The following is an 18,247-nucleotide window of genomic DNA, read 5'->3' on the forward strand; positions in this document are numbered from 1 at the left end:
TATATATATATATATATATAACGATGGACAAAACAGTGAGCGTATTATGAGTCATCAGGGCACAAAGTAGGAATATTTCCAGCCTAGACGATATGTCCAGTTGCATAGTTTATTCAGCCCAGCAAACAACCACGCTAAAATAAACGCCTTAGCGGCTGAACCTGAACATTAGTGGTTAGATATCGAAATACCGTAATCACCGAACCGCATTTGAGTGCGCCGTAAAATCTGCATAGGGAATACAACACCAGCTTAAACTGCTAAAATCTGTGACCGCTTAGTAGTACCGAGGCCGTTTCATTCCACAACGCTTTAGTAGTTGTTTTTGAAAACTCCTCAAAAATTCAGCAGCCGGTTTTTTATTCACCACTATAAAAGAGGAATGTTGTAAGCGTTCGCTGAATGTTATGAAAACTATCTTCATCATCATTTGATGACTTAAACAGATGATATGAGAATTGTCATCATCTTTGGTATCGTCCTCGAAGGTTTTGGGCTCGTCAGGCGAAAATCCAATATCAGGCTGAGTTGAGTGAGTTTCCTTACAACTGTGTGCAGATGTTCAGGAGGCATACGAATCAGCAGTATGGTGCTATCAAACTTGCTCGTTAAATAAGGGCCTCTCATTAAAGCTAACTATGTCTAAGCAGTTTGTATTTTCATGATTGATGTGACCATCTGTTGGTGAACAGGATGTAAACAATTAGATTTTAAGGTTACGTACGCTGATTTTTTATAGGTTCAGGGGGTAGACAGGAAGTTCTCTCTATACTGACACCGCAGTTACCAAAATTTCCTCAAATCCATGCACTTAGCACCAGTGTGTGCCGAATTGAAACGGAGCGTTCCCGTCAATTACAGATTGTGATTTGTCGTGATCCAAACTGTAGCAAACTGCAGAGTTAGACACGAGGAATCCAATGAACAACATCCGAGTTTTTAATCACCAGGTTAGAGAGTACACAGAAGTCTGACTCGTGAGTCCGGGGTCGGATCATGTATGATATCGTATTCTGATTGTCTTACAAAACTTACCACCTCCATTTGAAGGGGATTTCAAGTCAGGTTTGAACCAAGGGCCACAACTGTACATCTTTCCCGGTCTTGAAAGTCTGGCAGTATTTGTGCTTACATTTATCCATGAAATAAACGACGTATAACGCTTAAATACCAGATTTACTGTGATTGATTTGTCTTGATGATAGCACTGTTCAATGCCTCGTTTTTAATTTAAAAGTCCATCACAGGTTTATTGCCACAAGTTTGAATTATCGTTTACATCAATTCTGAGCACCATATCCTGGTGGTTTTTGCTTCAAAGTAAATTCATCACTATGCTGTCTTTGATTGTCTCCTTGTACGCAAAATTTCTGCCAATTCATTTATAAATCCTCAAACTTTATTTGATCTGCTATGATGCATTGATCTGTTGGATATCAGTCAGTAACACGGTTTTGAAAATAGCTGTATTTTTATGCCGGTAAACATATCCATAACCTGCTAGCTCATCGCGGTGGAAAACGAATTAAGTTACACCGAATGAAGGTTTGGCGTGGAAATAAAAACAGGAGAAAAACTGGCACCTTTTACAGCGTTTTGTCTGCATGCATCACTGCATATATCTTGTCAACTAACCGGTCATTATGGGAAGAATTTGAAATTTTCGGTCTTTGGCCTGGGTTATAAACCGCATGCCGAAATGTTTCTAACCATCACTGAATTCAAAATCCATCCTGATGTCAAGCAAAACCGCGCTAGCCATCATTTTTTCGAAGTCTACAAGACCACATTTTGCTTTCCTTGTTGTACCTTCCGGATACAATTAGTAACTGTAAGTATGTTGCAATATAGCGGACGCTAGGCGAATGGAAGCAAGATGTCCTGTTCAACTTGATACGCCTAAATGACCTGCCTCATTGTAAGGCTCTTCGTTCTTTGAAGCGTTGTTAGCACAAGATATCTGCGGGTTTCAGAAGCATTTATTTTAAAAAAAGTTTAACTGGTGGATGTCGTCCTTCTGAAAGTGCATATATCACACCTTTTCAAGCAAAAAAGGCATTATAGTAGGTAGCAGCGCTCAGGGAAACAAATGCCACATCTTCATATGCGTTTCAAATGTGAAAATATGACAAAAGACTGGTGATTTGCCGTCAGTTTTTCTTTAAAACTTCTAACAGTTCATCCGTAACTTCTGAAGTAAACAAAGCCGTAACCAATATTTAACATTTCCCTAGCAAACAACGGCACGTTCGCCATTCGAACACACCTTGCGAAGAACATGCCTTGTTTCTTAGCCTCGACCGTTTGTTTCATATTCCTAATCGAAATGATTTCATCGTTGTAAAGCAAAGGGCCTGTGTTATGTAGCTGTTCTTATGGTCTGTGAGACTGAATCTCGACTGCAAAGTGAGGGGTAAAACAGTCTTTGCCATTCACCACGGAAGGCGATGAGTTAGAACCTGGTCGAATGTTTTTCATCCGGTCGAATAGATTCTTTTGCTGCCTCAAACCTTAAAAATCAATTTCACGTAGCTATTCATTCAACGAAGATATGTATCCAAAATAACAAGGGTTATGGTTTCATGACATGCGTAACGGCATTATGCCAGCTTCCAACGACTTTGAATGCGATCCATGCAGGGCTTCAATACAACCGACCTGTTATCACCTCAGTTGTCCTAGTAACAAAGACGAATTACCTAGATTATTTATCACAACTCTGTTGTGATTGTCCTAAGAATAATGGCATGCTTTTTGTTGAAGACGTTGCTCGGAGCCCTTTTCAAGATACGAGATACCAGGGTTGATAGGATCTTCACTGCCATTTTTGATACTTATCAATAAAATTGATTTTACCACTAGATTCTAACCATCTCTGAATAGCATGGAGCCAAGTGACCTGATTCAGGCAAATGTTCACCACGATTTTCCACTTTTACGCTAGACAAGTTTGCCGGTAGGTTACAGCAACCAAAATATGTCCAAGGTTGAACTGTTTATTACTTCAAGAAGTACTGCAGACTGGTTTGCCATCAATTTATGGATTAATAGACTGTAGCCTTATCGTTTGTCACAACTGCCAGGGATAAGCGTGAATAATATCCAATAATTTCTGGAAGAAGTAACTACTTCGTACTCCAAGATCATTCATGTCAACACGCTGTAGAGTCTCGTCATGTTTAAGTGTTCAGGTTTTCGTTCAATGAATACTATGTTGTCTCGTGTTTTATCCGCATAGATCACGCGAATCCCGTGGACTCAGTCGGTTTTAATCAGATCAAATTTAGTCAAATACAACCCAAAAGTTCATCCAGCAATTTTCGGCCAAATCGTCTGAGGTGGCAGCTAGTTTCTGGCCCAAATTGTTTTTTCTTGTGCAGATGCGGCTCCAGTAATCATGGTGCATTTATCTGAGTGACAAAAGACCTTTTTACAAACTAAGGTGAAATCAGATGTTGGACGTGTGGTCCCACACATGGACTCTCCACGCGTACCTAATTAGGCACCCGAAGCTGCCTTTTGGACGAAGATCATCAAATAGCGTTGTGCTGATTACGGTGTCAAAAGTCTGCCTTATCATTATATAGCCATAACAAGCTATTAAACCTCGCCGCGCTCAAGTGGCAATAGTTATCCAAACAAGAGACGTCCCAGGTTCGCTTCGGTTTTTGGTGACTGCTGCATTTGTACACTGGAATCCTCAGACAGGATAAACACATACGACTTACGGGCTGTCTCCAACAGACGGCAAAATCCTTGATAAAGCTTTAATTTACCCACGTCACAGGTAGTTAAACCGTTAGCACAAATTGAAGACATAGCCAAGACCCTTTAACTCAATCCCATCTCAATACTTAAATGCTAGAACCCTCAGACTATTTGGCTTCCGCACAGATGTTAGTGAAACATATTTCCAAAATCATACCAGAAATCAACATGACAAGTGAAGTCCGAATTTCAGTTTGTGATTTACGCAAAACGACAGCAGAGGAGCGTTCATATGGGATGGCAACCGTCAACCACAGTGCATGCTATTGTTGTAGTATCCGAAACACAAGGTGATAGGGATTATCCAAAACCCAAAACTAAATTTAAAGTCCTATTCCCGTGCGTTGTTTTGTACGTTCGTTTACATTTTCCTGCACTGTCTGGGGCAGGTGACGATGTATTTCAAAATTGTATCATCTCGCCCGAACCGTCAATCTTATTACCAGTAGAATCTGCAGAGGAGATGATGCGCTGTACCTAGCGAGAATATAAAATACATTCCCAGTTACGGATTTTGAAGTTTGTCTGCTGGTTTCTCGTTGATCAGTATCCATTAATACTCAGGCGTCAATCTAAAGCGAATTCAACAGGAATGCGCAAACAAGACGGCAGATGATAAGCAATAGGTAGAAGATATTTACTGGTCTATATGAAAAACAAGATAGAGCTAAGTTTAGTGCAAGAGTGAAATGTACACGCGATGAAATTGAGTTCTCGAATGCGAAATGAAACAAAATACATGAATGATGAAGTTGTCCAAGTACGTGGTTAGCCCACGGACTGAAGTGCTTTAGTTGGGGCCGCACTCGAAGTTTGACTGAATAACGTGAACATACAAAACAATGAAAAGTTTAGTAAGGTTACTTTTTACGGTCTGAGGAGAACCTAGCACACTGAGTGGTCCCCGTGGCCAGAGATGAACAGGGGGCTAAAATAATCTCATCAGGTCTTGTTGCTAGCCATCAGACGTGCTGAAGATGAATTTCTGAGAGCCTAGCTCCAAGTCACATCTCATAATACGGTGACCACTTATGTCCTCGACGTGGCAAACAGGAAAGAGATAGCTCAATCAGCTGTAATTTCACAGTTGCTTAATTCGGAATGCCAGCCGCATCGGTCTCTTGCATGATCTTGTAACTGAGCATTCGCGATTTTCTGTATAGAATCAAACGATCAAATCAGAATCAAAGTCCGAACCGCAGCAAAGTTTAGCTATTGTTTGTTCACCATAAAGCCCGTATAACACGGTGGTGCTGCTGCTCACAAATAGGAGATCCACTCTTCTACTTGTAACCCAGAGGTGTTCTTGGAATATGACGCCCCTGACTGTTAGAACGTTCTTTGAGCTAATTCATTGCTTAAAGGTTTAGAAGAAATTTTCACAGAGTTCTACTTTTGGGTTATTTATTTCTAGGGAACGCCAATGACCTTAAATGTCTACCATCTTAAAATGCACTCGACATTCAGGTTTGCATCACACAAGCAATCTGGTAGTTTCTGCACATAAAGCCAATACTTGGGGCTAAGTTAGAACCTTTGAACACAACTGTTGTGGTTGGGGGATAAATCCGTCCGGGGCTAAATCAACATTCTAAAAATTCATTCAAAGTTTACACAAGAAGGTATTAACTTGATAAATGCTTTAAAGAAACGGACGGAACATCTAAAAATGCAAAAAGCAACATATTATTCTTTTTTGCTAGCCTGAGTCATTGAGAAAACTTTTTCAACAACCTGAAAAATAGCAAACATACTTCTGTAGCTTCTATCAATTTTTGAAAAAAAGACTATTTTTGTTTAGGAGAAAGTTGTACTTATACACGTAGAAGTTTGTTCATTCGATTTTATGCTACGACTATTTTTCCTAGATATTTTATGCAGGAGTACATAAGCTGAACTAACTTTGTGAAGACATTGGAAGCGTCTGCAAACAACTATCCACCCGTCACGGCCGACACTTTTCTAAGGTTTTAATTTTTTTTAGAAATGGGAGCTCATGAACGTCAGCAGAGTAGACGTAACTGAGGCACAACAAATTTTTCAGTCTGCAAATTATAGTTCATTAAGGTTGGCGTTTCAGCGAGTACACATCGAACCTTTCTACCGAGGTTAGCTCAGTTTGTCAGGTTGGTTAGAATTGAAGATGACTAATCAAAATGCATTAGGTAGGAACATTTGTGGAGAAGTTTGAAAAACATAACCGCATGGCAGTTGAGTGGATCAGACCATCCTTTATATCATTCGAATTCAAACTATCTCTGGATTCAGTGTGAAATCAATTGACGAGTTGCGTCTACAAACAAGAGGTGGTAAAAAGTCCTGAGCAGTGCGGCCCCATCACAAAGTCCTGACAAAAAACCAAGCGCAAGACCTCTGTCAATCAATAATGGATACCAACAGGATAGGAATAGAACAAAAACGCAAGCTAAATTACATGGACTAGAAAATTCGGCATACTAAAAAGTGGCAGATTAGCCAGCCAGTTGTCTTGACATTTCCAATCCTTCAAATTAAGTGTTAGGTGTTTTTCTGTGAAGACGTGATCAACATTTTCTGTGGACTATGTGCAGACGGTCGACCGGTTAGCGCACCACCCGACATCAAACTACTTCCACTTGAAACACGACCGCACAGCCAGAATGGTCGTACTCTGGTTTGTGGCAGCCACTAGTATAGGTTCGTCGTTTTGACGCTTGGCGACTCTCACAAAACCAGCAGAGAACGTGACTAAAACAGGTGACTTGGCGGTGTGTGGTACTCTCCATCGTCTTTATACTTGACAGCAAACTGCAATGCATTGGTTTGCAGATGTTCGACGTAGCCACAACAGATTGACTGGTGAAGCGAATATACATATTCAGCGAATATACATATTCAGCGAATATACATATTCAGCGAATATACATATTCAGCGAATATACATATTCAGCGAATATACATATTCAGCGAATATACATATTCAGCGAATATACATATTCAGCGAATATACATATTCAGCGAATATACATATTCAGCGAATATACATATTCAGCGAATATACATATTCAGCGAATATACATATTCAGCGAATATACATATTCAGCGAATATACATATTCAGCGAATATACATATTCAGCGAATATACATATTCAGCGAATATACATATTCAGCGAATATACATATTCAGCGAATATACATATTCAGCGAATATACATATTCAGCGAATATACATATTCAGCGAATATACATATTCAGCGAATATACATATTCAGCGAATATACATATTCAGCGAATATACATATTCAGCGAATATACATATTCAGCGAATATACATATTCAGCGAATATACATATTCAGCGAATATACACTCATTTGCAAACTAATTTGGTTCTTTCGACAGACTCACCTGGGACCCAGATGAATCTTACGTTTATGGTGTTCTCAGGCAACTGAATGTGCTGCACAAATCCCCCTCATGTTTCAGTCGCTACGATATTTGAAATATCGCGATACGTGCCTATCTTTGTAATGTACTACTCAGCAGCCTTATGAGTAGTGCATTACAAAAATATAGGGTAAGTGTTTCCATTTTGCTATCGTTATTCGCAACTCAGGTAGCAACGGGAAGGCAATGAGGCTCGAACATTTTTACGGTTTAGAAGGATGATTCATGTACGATCCGTACAGCATCCAGAAGAAAGTGTACGTTATTGCGAAAATGTCGACTTCAAACTTTATTGCTGAAAAAAACATGGATGGTACTAGACATTGTTTTGAACACTTTGAATTTAACATTTAAAGATAAGAAACTTTAAAGATCAGAAACCCCATTTAATTCACGGGCATAGTTGGACGGTGGAACTCTGGTAGACTGAACAGTTTGAGTCAGTAACGTCCAGAAACACAAGAACAGCTTCAGGCTAGTCAAACGGCAATTCCATGTAAAATTAGAGACAAATGTGTCGATTCTAGCCCAGTTGTCCACAGTGTATTGGTCCATAGTCAGACCTTATGCTGTGCACACTGCGGACTAATGCAAGCATTTTTCCATGCTGTTGATGAGCAGTTAACGCACAAACTATGTTGCCAGTACCACGTTGAACTTTCATCTGGAATTGCCTTCTGTTTGGGTGAGTTGCAAAAAATACTAACAAAACTCGAGAAAACAGACCGTGGAATGAACACGTAAGCTGTATTTGTATTGCTTCACCTCAAACAATGACCTAGGCCCAAAGGACATTGTGGGACAACCAGTAAGGCCTTAAAGGGCAAAGTTCAATTATTCCGCTTAGTATGTGAAGTACAATGAAGCTCCTATCAGATTGCTCGGAACAACTGAAAGAAATATCAATGGCAAGTTTTTGTCCCATAATTTACTCGAAGATTAGCGTGTGTCTTCAGCTCAGAAGACAAAATTCACTCGCGCAGCCATTCGTTTTGTGTTGAAGTTCTAAATTGTAAAAGGAATGCTTACTTATTGAAGAATATGCCGAATAAACGAGCTCACGGAACACTTCTTACGTAAGTTGTGAGAAAAGCCAACGATCTAGACAGGAAGCGGAAACATTGTCAAACACGCAAATTCTGCGGTCAGCTCGTCGCCTTATGTTACGCACCTAAAGGGATAATCTTTAATTCACTCTGCGCTCAGAAAGCAAAAAGAAAAGAATAACAATGTGAGCGTAGTTTTCAGAAACACAGTCCACATACATATGTGGGCACAAAGTTGCCCCCGTGGGTGGACTGAAAAAAAACAGAACTCCGGTTTATTGTACGTTTAAATAATTTGAAAGAGAGATCATTTTAATTCAAAAGCCAAATGAATGGCTTCCCCCCTTTTCAACAGGTCTGCTTCTACAAGTGCTTCGAAACTAGCAGACTACCTTAGACTGAGGTTTTTTGGAATGAAGCCTGAGGAACACCGTCATTCATGAATGATGTGGAGTCTTTGAAAAAAAACGTATTAATCAATAATAGCCATTGTGTGAGAGTCCAGCAATAATGGTGCACAAAAATCAGCTTGTGCGCTTTTGCCTGGATTCCGGTGATGGAATCCAACTCTTAATGTGGTGTCCGTTCCAACCTTGATTTTTGGTCACTGAAAAATTCGTCCCGCCATTTTCGTCAGATAGCCCTTGCGCCTGTTAGTCAACAAAAACGATGTAGAGTTTGGGATTAGCACTGAAACTTAGCGACTCAGTAGCGGAAGCTGAGGTATCCTCTCGTCTCTTTTGAAAGGCCCGAGACCCGCTTTTATCGCTCAGCTACAACGAGGCATGATACTGCTTCTAGGGTTTACGTACAATCTCTGCGCACGCGAGTGTTGCTGTGTTGTAGGGATTATGTGAAAGGATGAGTGGGGCGTGAAAAGGTGTTTGCCTGATAAATGTCCTATGTAGGCCCATACATGACTTTTCAGTGGTATTACAACTTGACTCGTGATGGCTGTCATTTCATTAACTGCCCTCCAAACCCCAGTGGTTCGCAACAACTTTGAATTTATCATCGTCAGTGTTATTATGTCATCCATTTAGCACTTGAGCTACCACCTCAATCCCGTTCTGAGGTTTCAGGTACTTAAGGAGCCCAAAGATTCATCAGGGATGCATCAGTCAAACAATGACAACTCGCGTCGAGCAGCAAAGCCAGAGATCAAAACGATTTGATAATTCTCGTATCAAAGTGCGCAAGAAATCTTTCATATTCCAGCGACTTGTAACAGGAAACATGATCAAAAGATGGATGGACTTAGACTTTTAGCTCTGTGCATAATATGTATGTATTTTTAAGAATAACAGTAATGAAATTTGGATCGTAAGATCTGATGAACATATTTTAGGCGTTTTGTGTAGACCACGGTGAGCAACATACCACCAGGAGTAACTCAAAGCTCCGAGTATATCAATTTTGGCACTCAGAATGTACATTGTTCTGCTCGCCAAACCAAGTTAAGCCACGGAAGTGGATGACTCAATAATCGATCCTCCACAACAGTTTAGCACAAAAAATCATGTCACCCCAGCTAAATACACACCGTCAATCCAGTACCTTACTTTATCTACTGCCCTACGAACTAAACTTGACTGGGCCTGAATAGGTCAGATGTGAGGAAGTAGAACCGATAGCAGCTTTGATTTTTCAACCGCGAGACCTGCAGTTATTATTTTCTGACTTTGGAGACCGATTTGCGCTTTCCAAATTTTCGAAGGTATCTTCAGTATGAATTTTACGTTTATACTAAAATCAAAACAAACTTTAGAAGTTGTAAACTCTTTTAGAACTGCAACAATCGCTTTGGCTTAAAGCAATGTGTGCATTTGATCATTTTTCCGCTTGCGGACCATTACATAGCGATAACACAAACTGACCCGCTAGTTCAGTAAGTGTGAGTTCTTCTTAGAAAAACTACGAAATCACCATCTGAATTGTAAACCACAAGAGTACGCATCATGCATTCTGCGTTTGGAAACTTCAGAAATTGAACCGTACATAACCACAGAAACTCACTATGCGTAATGTAGATTTGGCCGCGACTGGCATACAGCAACTGGACTAAGTTTACAAGGGTCGTGTCGAGACACACTAAATTTTACAGGACTACCTGGGCAGCCATGCATTCGAACTTTTGGGAGGACCTTCTCAGTAAATATATTTGATCTATAGCACTATATTTCAAGGCGATATTATTTGATTATGACTGAAAACAGCTCCAAGTGTGGAATAATTAGCTTAATGAACACAGCACACTGTCAGATGGAAGCGCTAACGTTTTACGAAATCACTTCCAAATGATACATAGACTAGAAGATAAGAGAGTGGCTCACTGATTTGCCTGTTTCTGTGGAAGTGTACTACGTATACGTCCCCATGTCCAGCTCTACCTCAACGACCCCTATCATGGGTAAATAGGCATCTACATTTGGCTGATAGATGGTTATAATTTGGAGCCCTCAGTGGTTTCGAAGTTGTAAAGGAACAGGTTTTATTGCAGTAGCTTTTCCAACATTCCGTGGTAGTCAACCGCCAAGAACATGAGGTTACGCAATGCTTTTCAGCAAAGCATAGATTCCATTACCACCGCAACAAAAATAGCCGAACTTGTTGGCGATTGCACCACGGGTTTGATGATATTCAAAACTTCAAATGCTAAAGCCACTCAGGCACTCAGGCATTCCGGATTTTACTGAGTTTAAATGGATACAAATTTTTCATCTGAGTGGTTTTCTGATTATAGACTTCGTTACATTAGCTTCATTGTTGTAGTAGTGCCGGGCTTGGAATTGCATGGCACCAAACTGCAGGGATGAGGAGCCATAAGAAAGAAGACCTTCACCGAAGCACGCGACTCAACATCTTTCATAACACTAACAGCATTCATGAAGTTCCAAATAGGTTTAGGCGGACCAAACGAAATGCTGGGACAACACATATCGTTAGCTGTGGAAGTGCAGTGATAGCTGGAGATAGTGTGGGCGTGTAGTGTATGAGCAACGAGCTGGCGGATAACATTCTTGTCACAGGTAAAAGAAGGACATGTCTAAACTCACAGTGGGAGTGCCCATCATGGAAAAATCGAAGCGTTAATCACCACGTGAACCCTTTGTTCGAATTTCACCTGTACCACCTACCTACAACATTATTTGAACCGTTGGGCATAGTACTTCTAAGGATAATTCAGTCAGCGCTTGTCCGAGCTGTTTGCTTGCATTTGGAAAACGGAGTCCGTCGCACACAACTGGGGAGAATCGGTGATAGCGCCCGTTTTCATAAAAGGGGCGCGTAGTGAGTGTGGTAACCACAGTCGGGTCAGTTTGACCCAAGTCGTAACGAGACTGTTGGCGTCACTTGCGCTTCGTCGCCTTACGGCAGCTCGCGCGATACTGACTCGAGAGCAGCAAGCGGGATTCCGGCCTGCCAGGAGTTGCGTTGACCAAATCTTCACACTCCGTCATGTGCTAGAACAACGCCATACGTATGAGTGACCCACGATTCTGGTAATCCTGAATTTCCGAGGCGCACTCAAATCGGTTGATCGGTCTGCTCTTCTTGAGACGCTTGCCCACCAGGGAATGCCCCGGAAGTTTGTAAACATAATAGGTTCTTCGTATTCACAGCCTTCCGGACGTGTGAGAGTGTACGGAGAGCTCTCCGCAAGCAAAGCGGTGTCCGTCAGGGATGCACACTCCCCCCATTCCTTTCTAACTTCGTAATCGATGAAATAATGAGACGAACTCTGGAGGGTTTCCAAAACCCTGGTGTTCAAATAACCTGTGAAGTAAACCTTGTCGATCTGGAATATGCAGACGACATCGTTCTCATGTTCGAAGAGGAGGAGAAGGCGCAAGTATTCTTGGATGAACTGATCAAAGTCATCCCGTCCTTTGGTATGCATTTTGCACCCACAAAGTGTAGGGTCATGCTTGTGGACGTGCAGTTATTGAACACACGTCATGCTGTTGATGATGATGATGACTACAATTTAGTTGGTCACCCCCTACTTTCAATCCGGAATACCGGTCTCGAGCATAAAGTTAGACTTGAATATAGAACCCCGATGTGTCTCATAAATGTTCAAGTGTATATCTCTAGTCAAGCGTCATCAAGCTGCTGGTCCCAACGACACTCTACTTGATCTATTCAAGGATCGGAGTTAGTTCTTCAGTCGACCGCCCGTCCAAACCATTTGTGTCTATCTGAGAGAAAGAGGCTGTCCCAGACAATATGGATGAATGGAAAATAGTATCCGCATTGAATGTAGTAACCACGAGTGTAAGTTTGTCTTCCGTTGTGATGAGGCTTCCGGCGTCATGCGAAACTTTGACCAGTGAGCCAAGTGAGATTTCGACCGATTGGAGGCTGTGCCGACTATGTTTCCGCGTTCTGTTGGAGTTAATTAGAAAACAGATATTCGGGTGTGTAGCGGGTACTTCAATCGCGGAAAACATCCAGCTTTATCAACTGCAGTGGATTAGCCATGTGTTGCGCATTTCAAAACACTGAGACGAGAGTTGTTCTCCGTGCCTTCTTCAGAATAGCTTAAATCACAAAGTTGACATAATACGATTTAACACAAGGTAGTGAAACAGATTACGAAGAGTCTGAGAGTTGGTGGTACACTGAGCTTTTCAGGATGCTGTTCCCGTGACCCTGCTGACGTTGCAAGAAATGGTGACTAATCGATGTTCGTAGTATTCGGACTTTCAATTTCTTTTCAGACTGTCTGACTGACAGCTTGCGGTGAAGGCATCTCAAAACGCTTGCAGTAGGCCAGCATCACATGCCCTCCCTCACCAACTCTTTTGTCTTCTTTTCATTCTATTGTTTGAATATTATAAAATAAACTTTTTGGTTATGAAACGTCAGTATCAATACTAATTTTGCTGGCCGTTGGGGCACATGCCGACACTACAATTGAGCACGTTTCCTTATGTCGAAAAACATTGAGCTGGACAAGTGAACTTCGCAAAGATGACTATATACTTGAACCTACATCAGCAAAGCGCCTTCAGCTATGGGATTAGTGCAACTCAGTCGCGGTGCGTTCCATGGGTCATAGGTTCTGAATCACCGGACACACGGTGAATACCATCAGAAGTGACCGAGTTCGTCCTTGACCACGCTTGAGCCTTTTATGCACTAGTTCCCTCTTTTAACCCTACTTTTATCCTCTTCCCAACTTAGTTATTATTTATTTATCTACTGTTTGTTGGTAATCTGAATGAAGTTTATGGTTGTAAGGCAGAAATTCGTTAGTTTCAGTACTGATGAAGATGATGATGATAGAACAGTAAAATAAAAAAGCACCCGATTCCGAAATAGCAGGACAGTAAATAAGATTAACGCGCACTCAGTCAGAAAACTCTGATGTGCCCAGAGCTTCTCCCTTATTCGGCATTTCATTGCTTATCATGCAAAATGTCCGAACTGCATTCATTTTATGTCACTCAATATATTCTCAGTTTTCGCATTGTTGTAAAGAATCAAAATATACATAGCGTATTCAAGAGGTTGAGTAACCCGGATTTTGAACAACACTAGAGTAGACCTCAAATTTCATGGAATCTGCACAATTTAAAAATAATTCAACTGGACATTACGGGCTAGCCGTATTTTCAGCCAATCACCTTCCGGACGAGCGGTGTATTTATTGCTACCTACTCTTTTTCAGACTGAGGCCTTGTTGAACGTCGGACCCATATGGTGCTCAAACGAATATCTCTTTGCGGTGTTCTGCAAACAAACGTATTTCTGGAAAGTCTAGCCTTGCCCCCAGTGGAGTGAGGTAATATATGCACATCCTATTTGTTTGATTGCCCGTCATCGCTTTCCCCCTTTTGTGGACTGTTAAAGTAGAATGTAGGATTTAATTGCTGGCTACATGTATTTGTTTTTACTCGTGTTTGATACTGTCCATCCGAAGACAACGCTCCAGCGCGTCTTTTCCCAGCCACGAGAACTCAAGAACATGTTATGTGGCCTTCTAGTCGTTGTAGAGCTAAAAACTAGGCGTTAACTCCAGTTATAAATGTTTGCCCTCCTGGTACTAAAAGCCGCCTTTTGAATGCGCATTTTTTGAAGTAGTCGATAGATGTTGACCAAACCATATGTAGTTCAACGTAGCACTATGATCTGACTCCGAGTCTGGAAAGTTGTGGCGGTATCCAGACGACGGGTGCTAGTGAAACACTTTTTTGTGTTTTTTACCAATGATCTGCGGAGAGAAGCTGATAAGAAAATCACAAATTTGGCTAGGATGTAAAAATACATATATTCACACCTCAAAAGGCTCTATGAGAGTGTTTTGTCCTCATTAGGAAGTCTTTGAGACATGCATAGAGCCAATCTCCAATGTGGTCACTTGTCGGATAGTAGCTGAAGACCTAATTGTTCGGCCATTAGCAGCTATTGATCAGCGTAATTAACTCAAAGTTGGATGGGACACAGCGTCGTTCACCCTTTAATCACGGAATCCACGGCACATGACTACTTGTCGAATGGTCACGAGTGACGACTTGGGCGTGGATAAATGCATTCTCAAACCGGGGACCATATATCCTAAATTTTGTGATTGAAAGATGAATGACATAATACTGTGTCTAAGTACATCACACTGATTAGCAGCCTCTCGCGTTCTGTCAACTTGGTCATCAATTACAAACTTGAATGCTGCAAGCTTGAGATATGCTCAGCTTATTATTCCCAATAATAGGGAATTAGTACCTTTCGGCATTTCTGTTCAGACTGACTCCGTTTATGGAGCGGAGCTTTCACTAAAAAATCCTTTACCTTCTTTGGGTTATCAATATCCTAGGAAGCTCAGTCTTACGCTTCTTCTCATTGCGGGCGTCTATTACGTGTGCATATTTGGACGGGATATGTCACCCAATGTTCAACAGTGGTACGCTCTCTAGCAGGCCGGTGTCTATCTTATCTATACTCATTTTATGAGACCGAATAAGCAGCTAAACGTACCGTGCTTCAAAGTTCAAATTTCAAGTTGACAGACCATTGACTATCAGGATTCTTACCGTGACCAGCGAACACCGAGGAAATCAAGCAAGTCATTACCCATTGGTCGTATTGTGTGAATAGCTCAACAGTTGCTTAGGCCAAGGTTGACACCTGCCTTGAATTTTACGATCTTGTAAGTGGTCTTGTGGTTGCTGGATATTAATCACATGTAAAAGACCGATTGTATTTGACGAAAAGTTACTGCCCAAAGTTTTATATGACCGCTGCGGTCTTCCACAAAACCTCATTTTATTCCGTTGCGTTTATTTAATTTCATTTGAAATTCTCGACTTGCACCACCACGCTTATACAAATGCAAAAGGTAAAATAAATCTCTGATTCGTAGGCAAAAAATACTGATGAGAATAGCTGCTTTTTCACGGTTTGCTCAACGTTTAACCAATCCGAGGTTTCGTAACAACACTAATCAGAGTTTTCCGCGTACGAAATTTTCCTCACTGACTCGTATTCGAAAGTTGTTTTTCAGCTTGAAGCAAGCAGATCGGAACATGTCATTCGGGACGCTTAAAAGTATCAAAAACTAAATCACCTGGGAGGAAACCATGATGAGTAAAATGATAAGTTTTTGAATCTGCTACCTAACTCTGAAACGTTTCCGTGTGTTCATGGAACTGCTGAAAGCAGGTCCCATCCCACGTCACATCTGTTACTCTTGTGTCATACTTTCCGACACCCTAAAACCGGATGTAGCTTTTCCACAAAATTTGAACTGTGACGCGTCTGTTCTTCGCTACCTATCCTTCAGTTGAATGTATACGTGTTTTAATCGAGGTTGGATTCATCGTCCGATGCTATGGGCCCATTTGTGGGCAAAGACTGACACATTTTCATAAACTGCGTGTGCTCTATGCCCGAAAGAACAAACTAGGGATTTCAACCCGCTGTGAACATTTTCGCGGAAGGCTCGTTCACATATTCATCCAAAATAACCGGTAAGACAGTAAGAAATCCTGCTTGTATCACTCATGATCTTCAGTTGCATTTCAACCCTCTCGTGCGGTTAGAATGTTTACTTATCCTCGATGAGGCTTACAAACATTGTCCTATCGTGTAAATTTCCCAGTGTCTCATCTATGTAGGTGCTGGAACTGATCTTGGTGCTAAAAATCATACTGATGAAGCGACGGTGGATGATGCTGTTAACGCTAGGGAGTTTATTGAGAACAGATTATCAATTAACCCGAGTTATCACTTGTTTGTTAGGGAGTACTGATTCACTCTCCAGTGACTTCATCCGAGTCAGTGCAGGAAGCTCGCGAGGTCATCGAATGTTGGATAGGGATTGCTGCCATCGAGGAATGCNTTGGATAGGGATTGCTGCCATCGCGGAATCCCGTCTCCGCTTTAAAACTCTATGTCCGAATGTGGCGGTTGGTAACGGGAGGTTTTAGACGGATTAGAATGAAAGGCAAGTTAGGTAGAAACTGGTTTGTCAGTATTTAGCAATCAGCTGTAGAAGGCCTGGAACTGATCGATTCGCAGGTCAGCTTGATAAGCAATTGTTAGAATGGCTGAAATGCTACAAGTTAGTTGAAATTCAGTCATTTCCCGAGTACCACGATTAAAAAAACAACTCATGTATGATAATTTATGGCCTCAGAAACAAAAACCCATGAGATCATCTCTCGATTTCGTCTTTAGGACCCAGATCATCATGTCCATGGTTAATAGTTTTACCTTATAATTTGCCACCTGTTAATCCACATTTAGATGGCACTGGTCATCAGTTAACTTAACGATGCATGGCAAAAGTGAGCATGAGGTTTTGTTGAATTTAAGCGAATTATGTAACCTCATTGTGTACCGCATCCACCTGCGCGTGTATTCGGCTGTGAAACAGTTGGAGCTAATATCTGTTTTCCTGAATTAGCCTGCGCTCCAACAAGCAAGTCTCAGAGTTACAGTTTTAATCAGGCTAACAGAAACTTTAGTTTTTTATGGTGCTGGTCGTTCTTCTGCGAAAGTAATTTTGAGCACTGATGTTGAGTATGTAGCGACCCAGTCACCCACATACTTCGGTACCGCCTCCGGATTTTCACCAAGGGACTCTCACATCCGATACGTTCCCTTTTTTGACTTGCTCCCTTTTCACATTGTATTTATTTTTATTCGCGTTGCAACTCTCCACTGTCCACCATACTAAAAACTTCTATTAGTGCACACACACACACTTTCTGATTTGTATTATGGCTATCGCCCATTGTGCACTAATAAGTACTTCAAAGCGTCTCGATATGAACTCAAAGAAGGTACAGATTCGAGATGGAAACCCCCCTCCGGTAGCCTTATTACATTAGCCCCTTCTTTTTCACTGTAGATACCTTCCGAGCCCCTTGATATTGCCTTCAAAGAAAATATCCTGGAGTCCGGTTTTTGCCTGACATGTTACAAAGTATAAATGAATATGCTTTGGTTGATCATTGTACATTCTCCATTCACTCTCAGTCCGTCTCTACTCGATGGTTTATTTTTTTATTTGCCTACCCGGCTGCCAGTCGCCTAGCCCTGAACCAAAAGCCACAATTCTTAAGGATTTATAGACGACGGGACTAGCCTGACAAACTAAGAGCCATTTCTGATAACCTGTACCTATTCTTGCTTTTCATCGTGGTGGGTTGACCGATTTCAGTGCATTCTTGATCGCAGCAGTGCATCTAGGGCGGCGACAAGCCACAAGATCCCTGATTTGGTTCCCTCACGGCCACCACAGATGTGTCCGCACACATCTGTGTGGCGGGTGTTTGTAAAAAAAGCATGGGTCACACATCAGTTAAGGCGGTGAAAAAAGTGAGTCACGGAGCCTATCTAAACTTGGCTGGTTAAAAAAAACCACTGAACATAGGATTGGCACACGGGTAGTGCAAGGCATGGTTGGAAAACAGATTCATATTTTGGTCAGCTTACTCAGAACATAAGGTGGTGAGTCGGAGAATTCAATACAGAAAAGCAGAACCTTGTGGGGGGGGG

At 41.5% G+C, this 18,247-nt stretch overlaps 2 protein-coding genes across 2 annotated transcripts in view; both read right to left on the minus strand.

Moving 5' to 3' along the window:
• T265_05911 (hypothetical protein) overlaps positions 1–12,140 on the minus strand; it is a gene marked incomplete at both ends in the record, with an annotated part of 52,667 nt that extends 40,527 nt beyond the window's left edge. The window contains one exon of the mRNA XM_009171046.1: positions 11,812–12,140. Coding sequence (XP_009169310.1) covers positions 11,812–12,140 — 329 coding nt within the window. The remainder of the gene's footprint in view (positions 1–11,811) is intronic.
• Positions 12,141–12,381: 241 nt separating this feature from the next.
• T265_05912 (hypothetical protein) overlaps positions 12,382–18,247 on the minus strand; it is a gene marked incomplete at both ends in the record, with an annotated part of 25,175 nt that continues 19,309 nt past the window's right edge. The window contains one exon of the mRNA XM_009171047.1: positions 12,382–12,628. Within this exon, the coding sequence (XP_009169311.1) occupies positions 12,382–12,628 (247 nt within the window). The remainder of the gene's footprint in view (positions 12,629–18,247) is intronic.

The sequence above is a fragment of the Opisthorchis viverrini genome (genome assembly GCF_000715545.1).
Source record: "Opisthorchis viverrini unplaced genomic scaffold opera_v5_115, whole genome shotgun sequence".
Classification (NCBI taxonomy): domain Eukaryota; kingdom Metazoa; phylum Platyhelminthes; class Trematoda; order Opisthorchiida; family Opisthorchiidae; genus Opisthorchis; species Opisthorchis viverrini.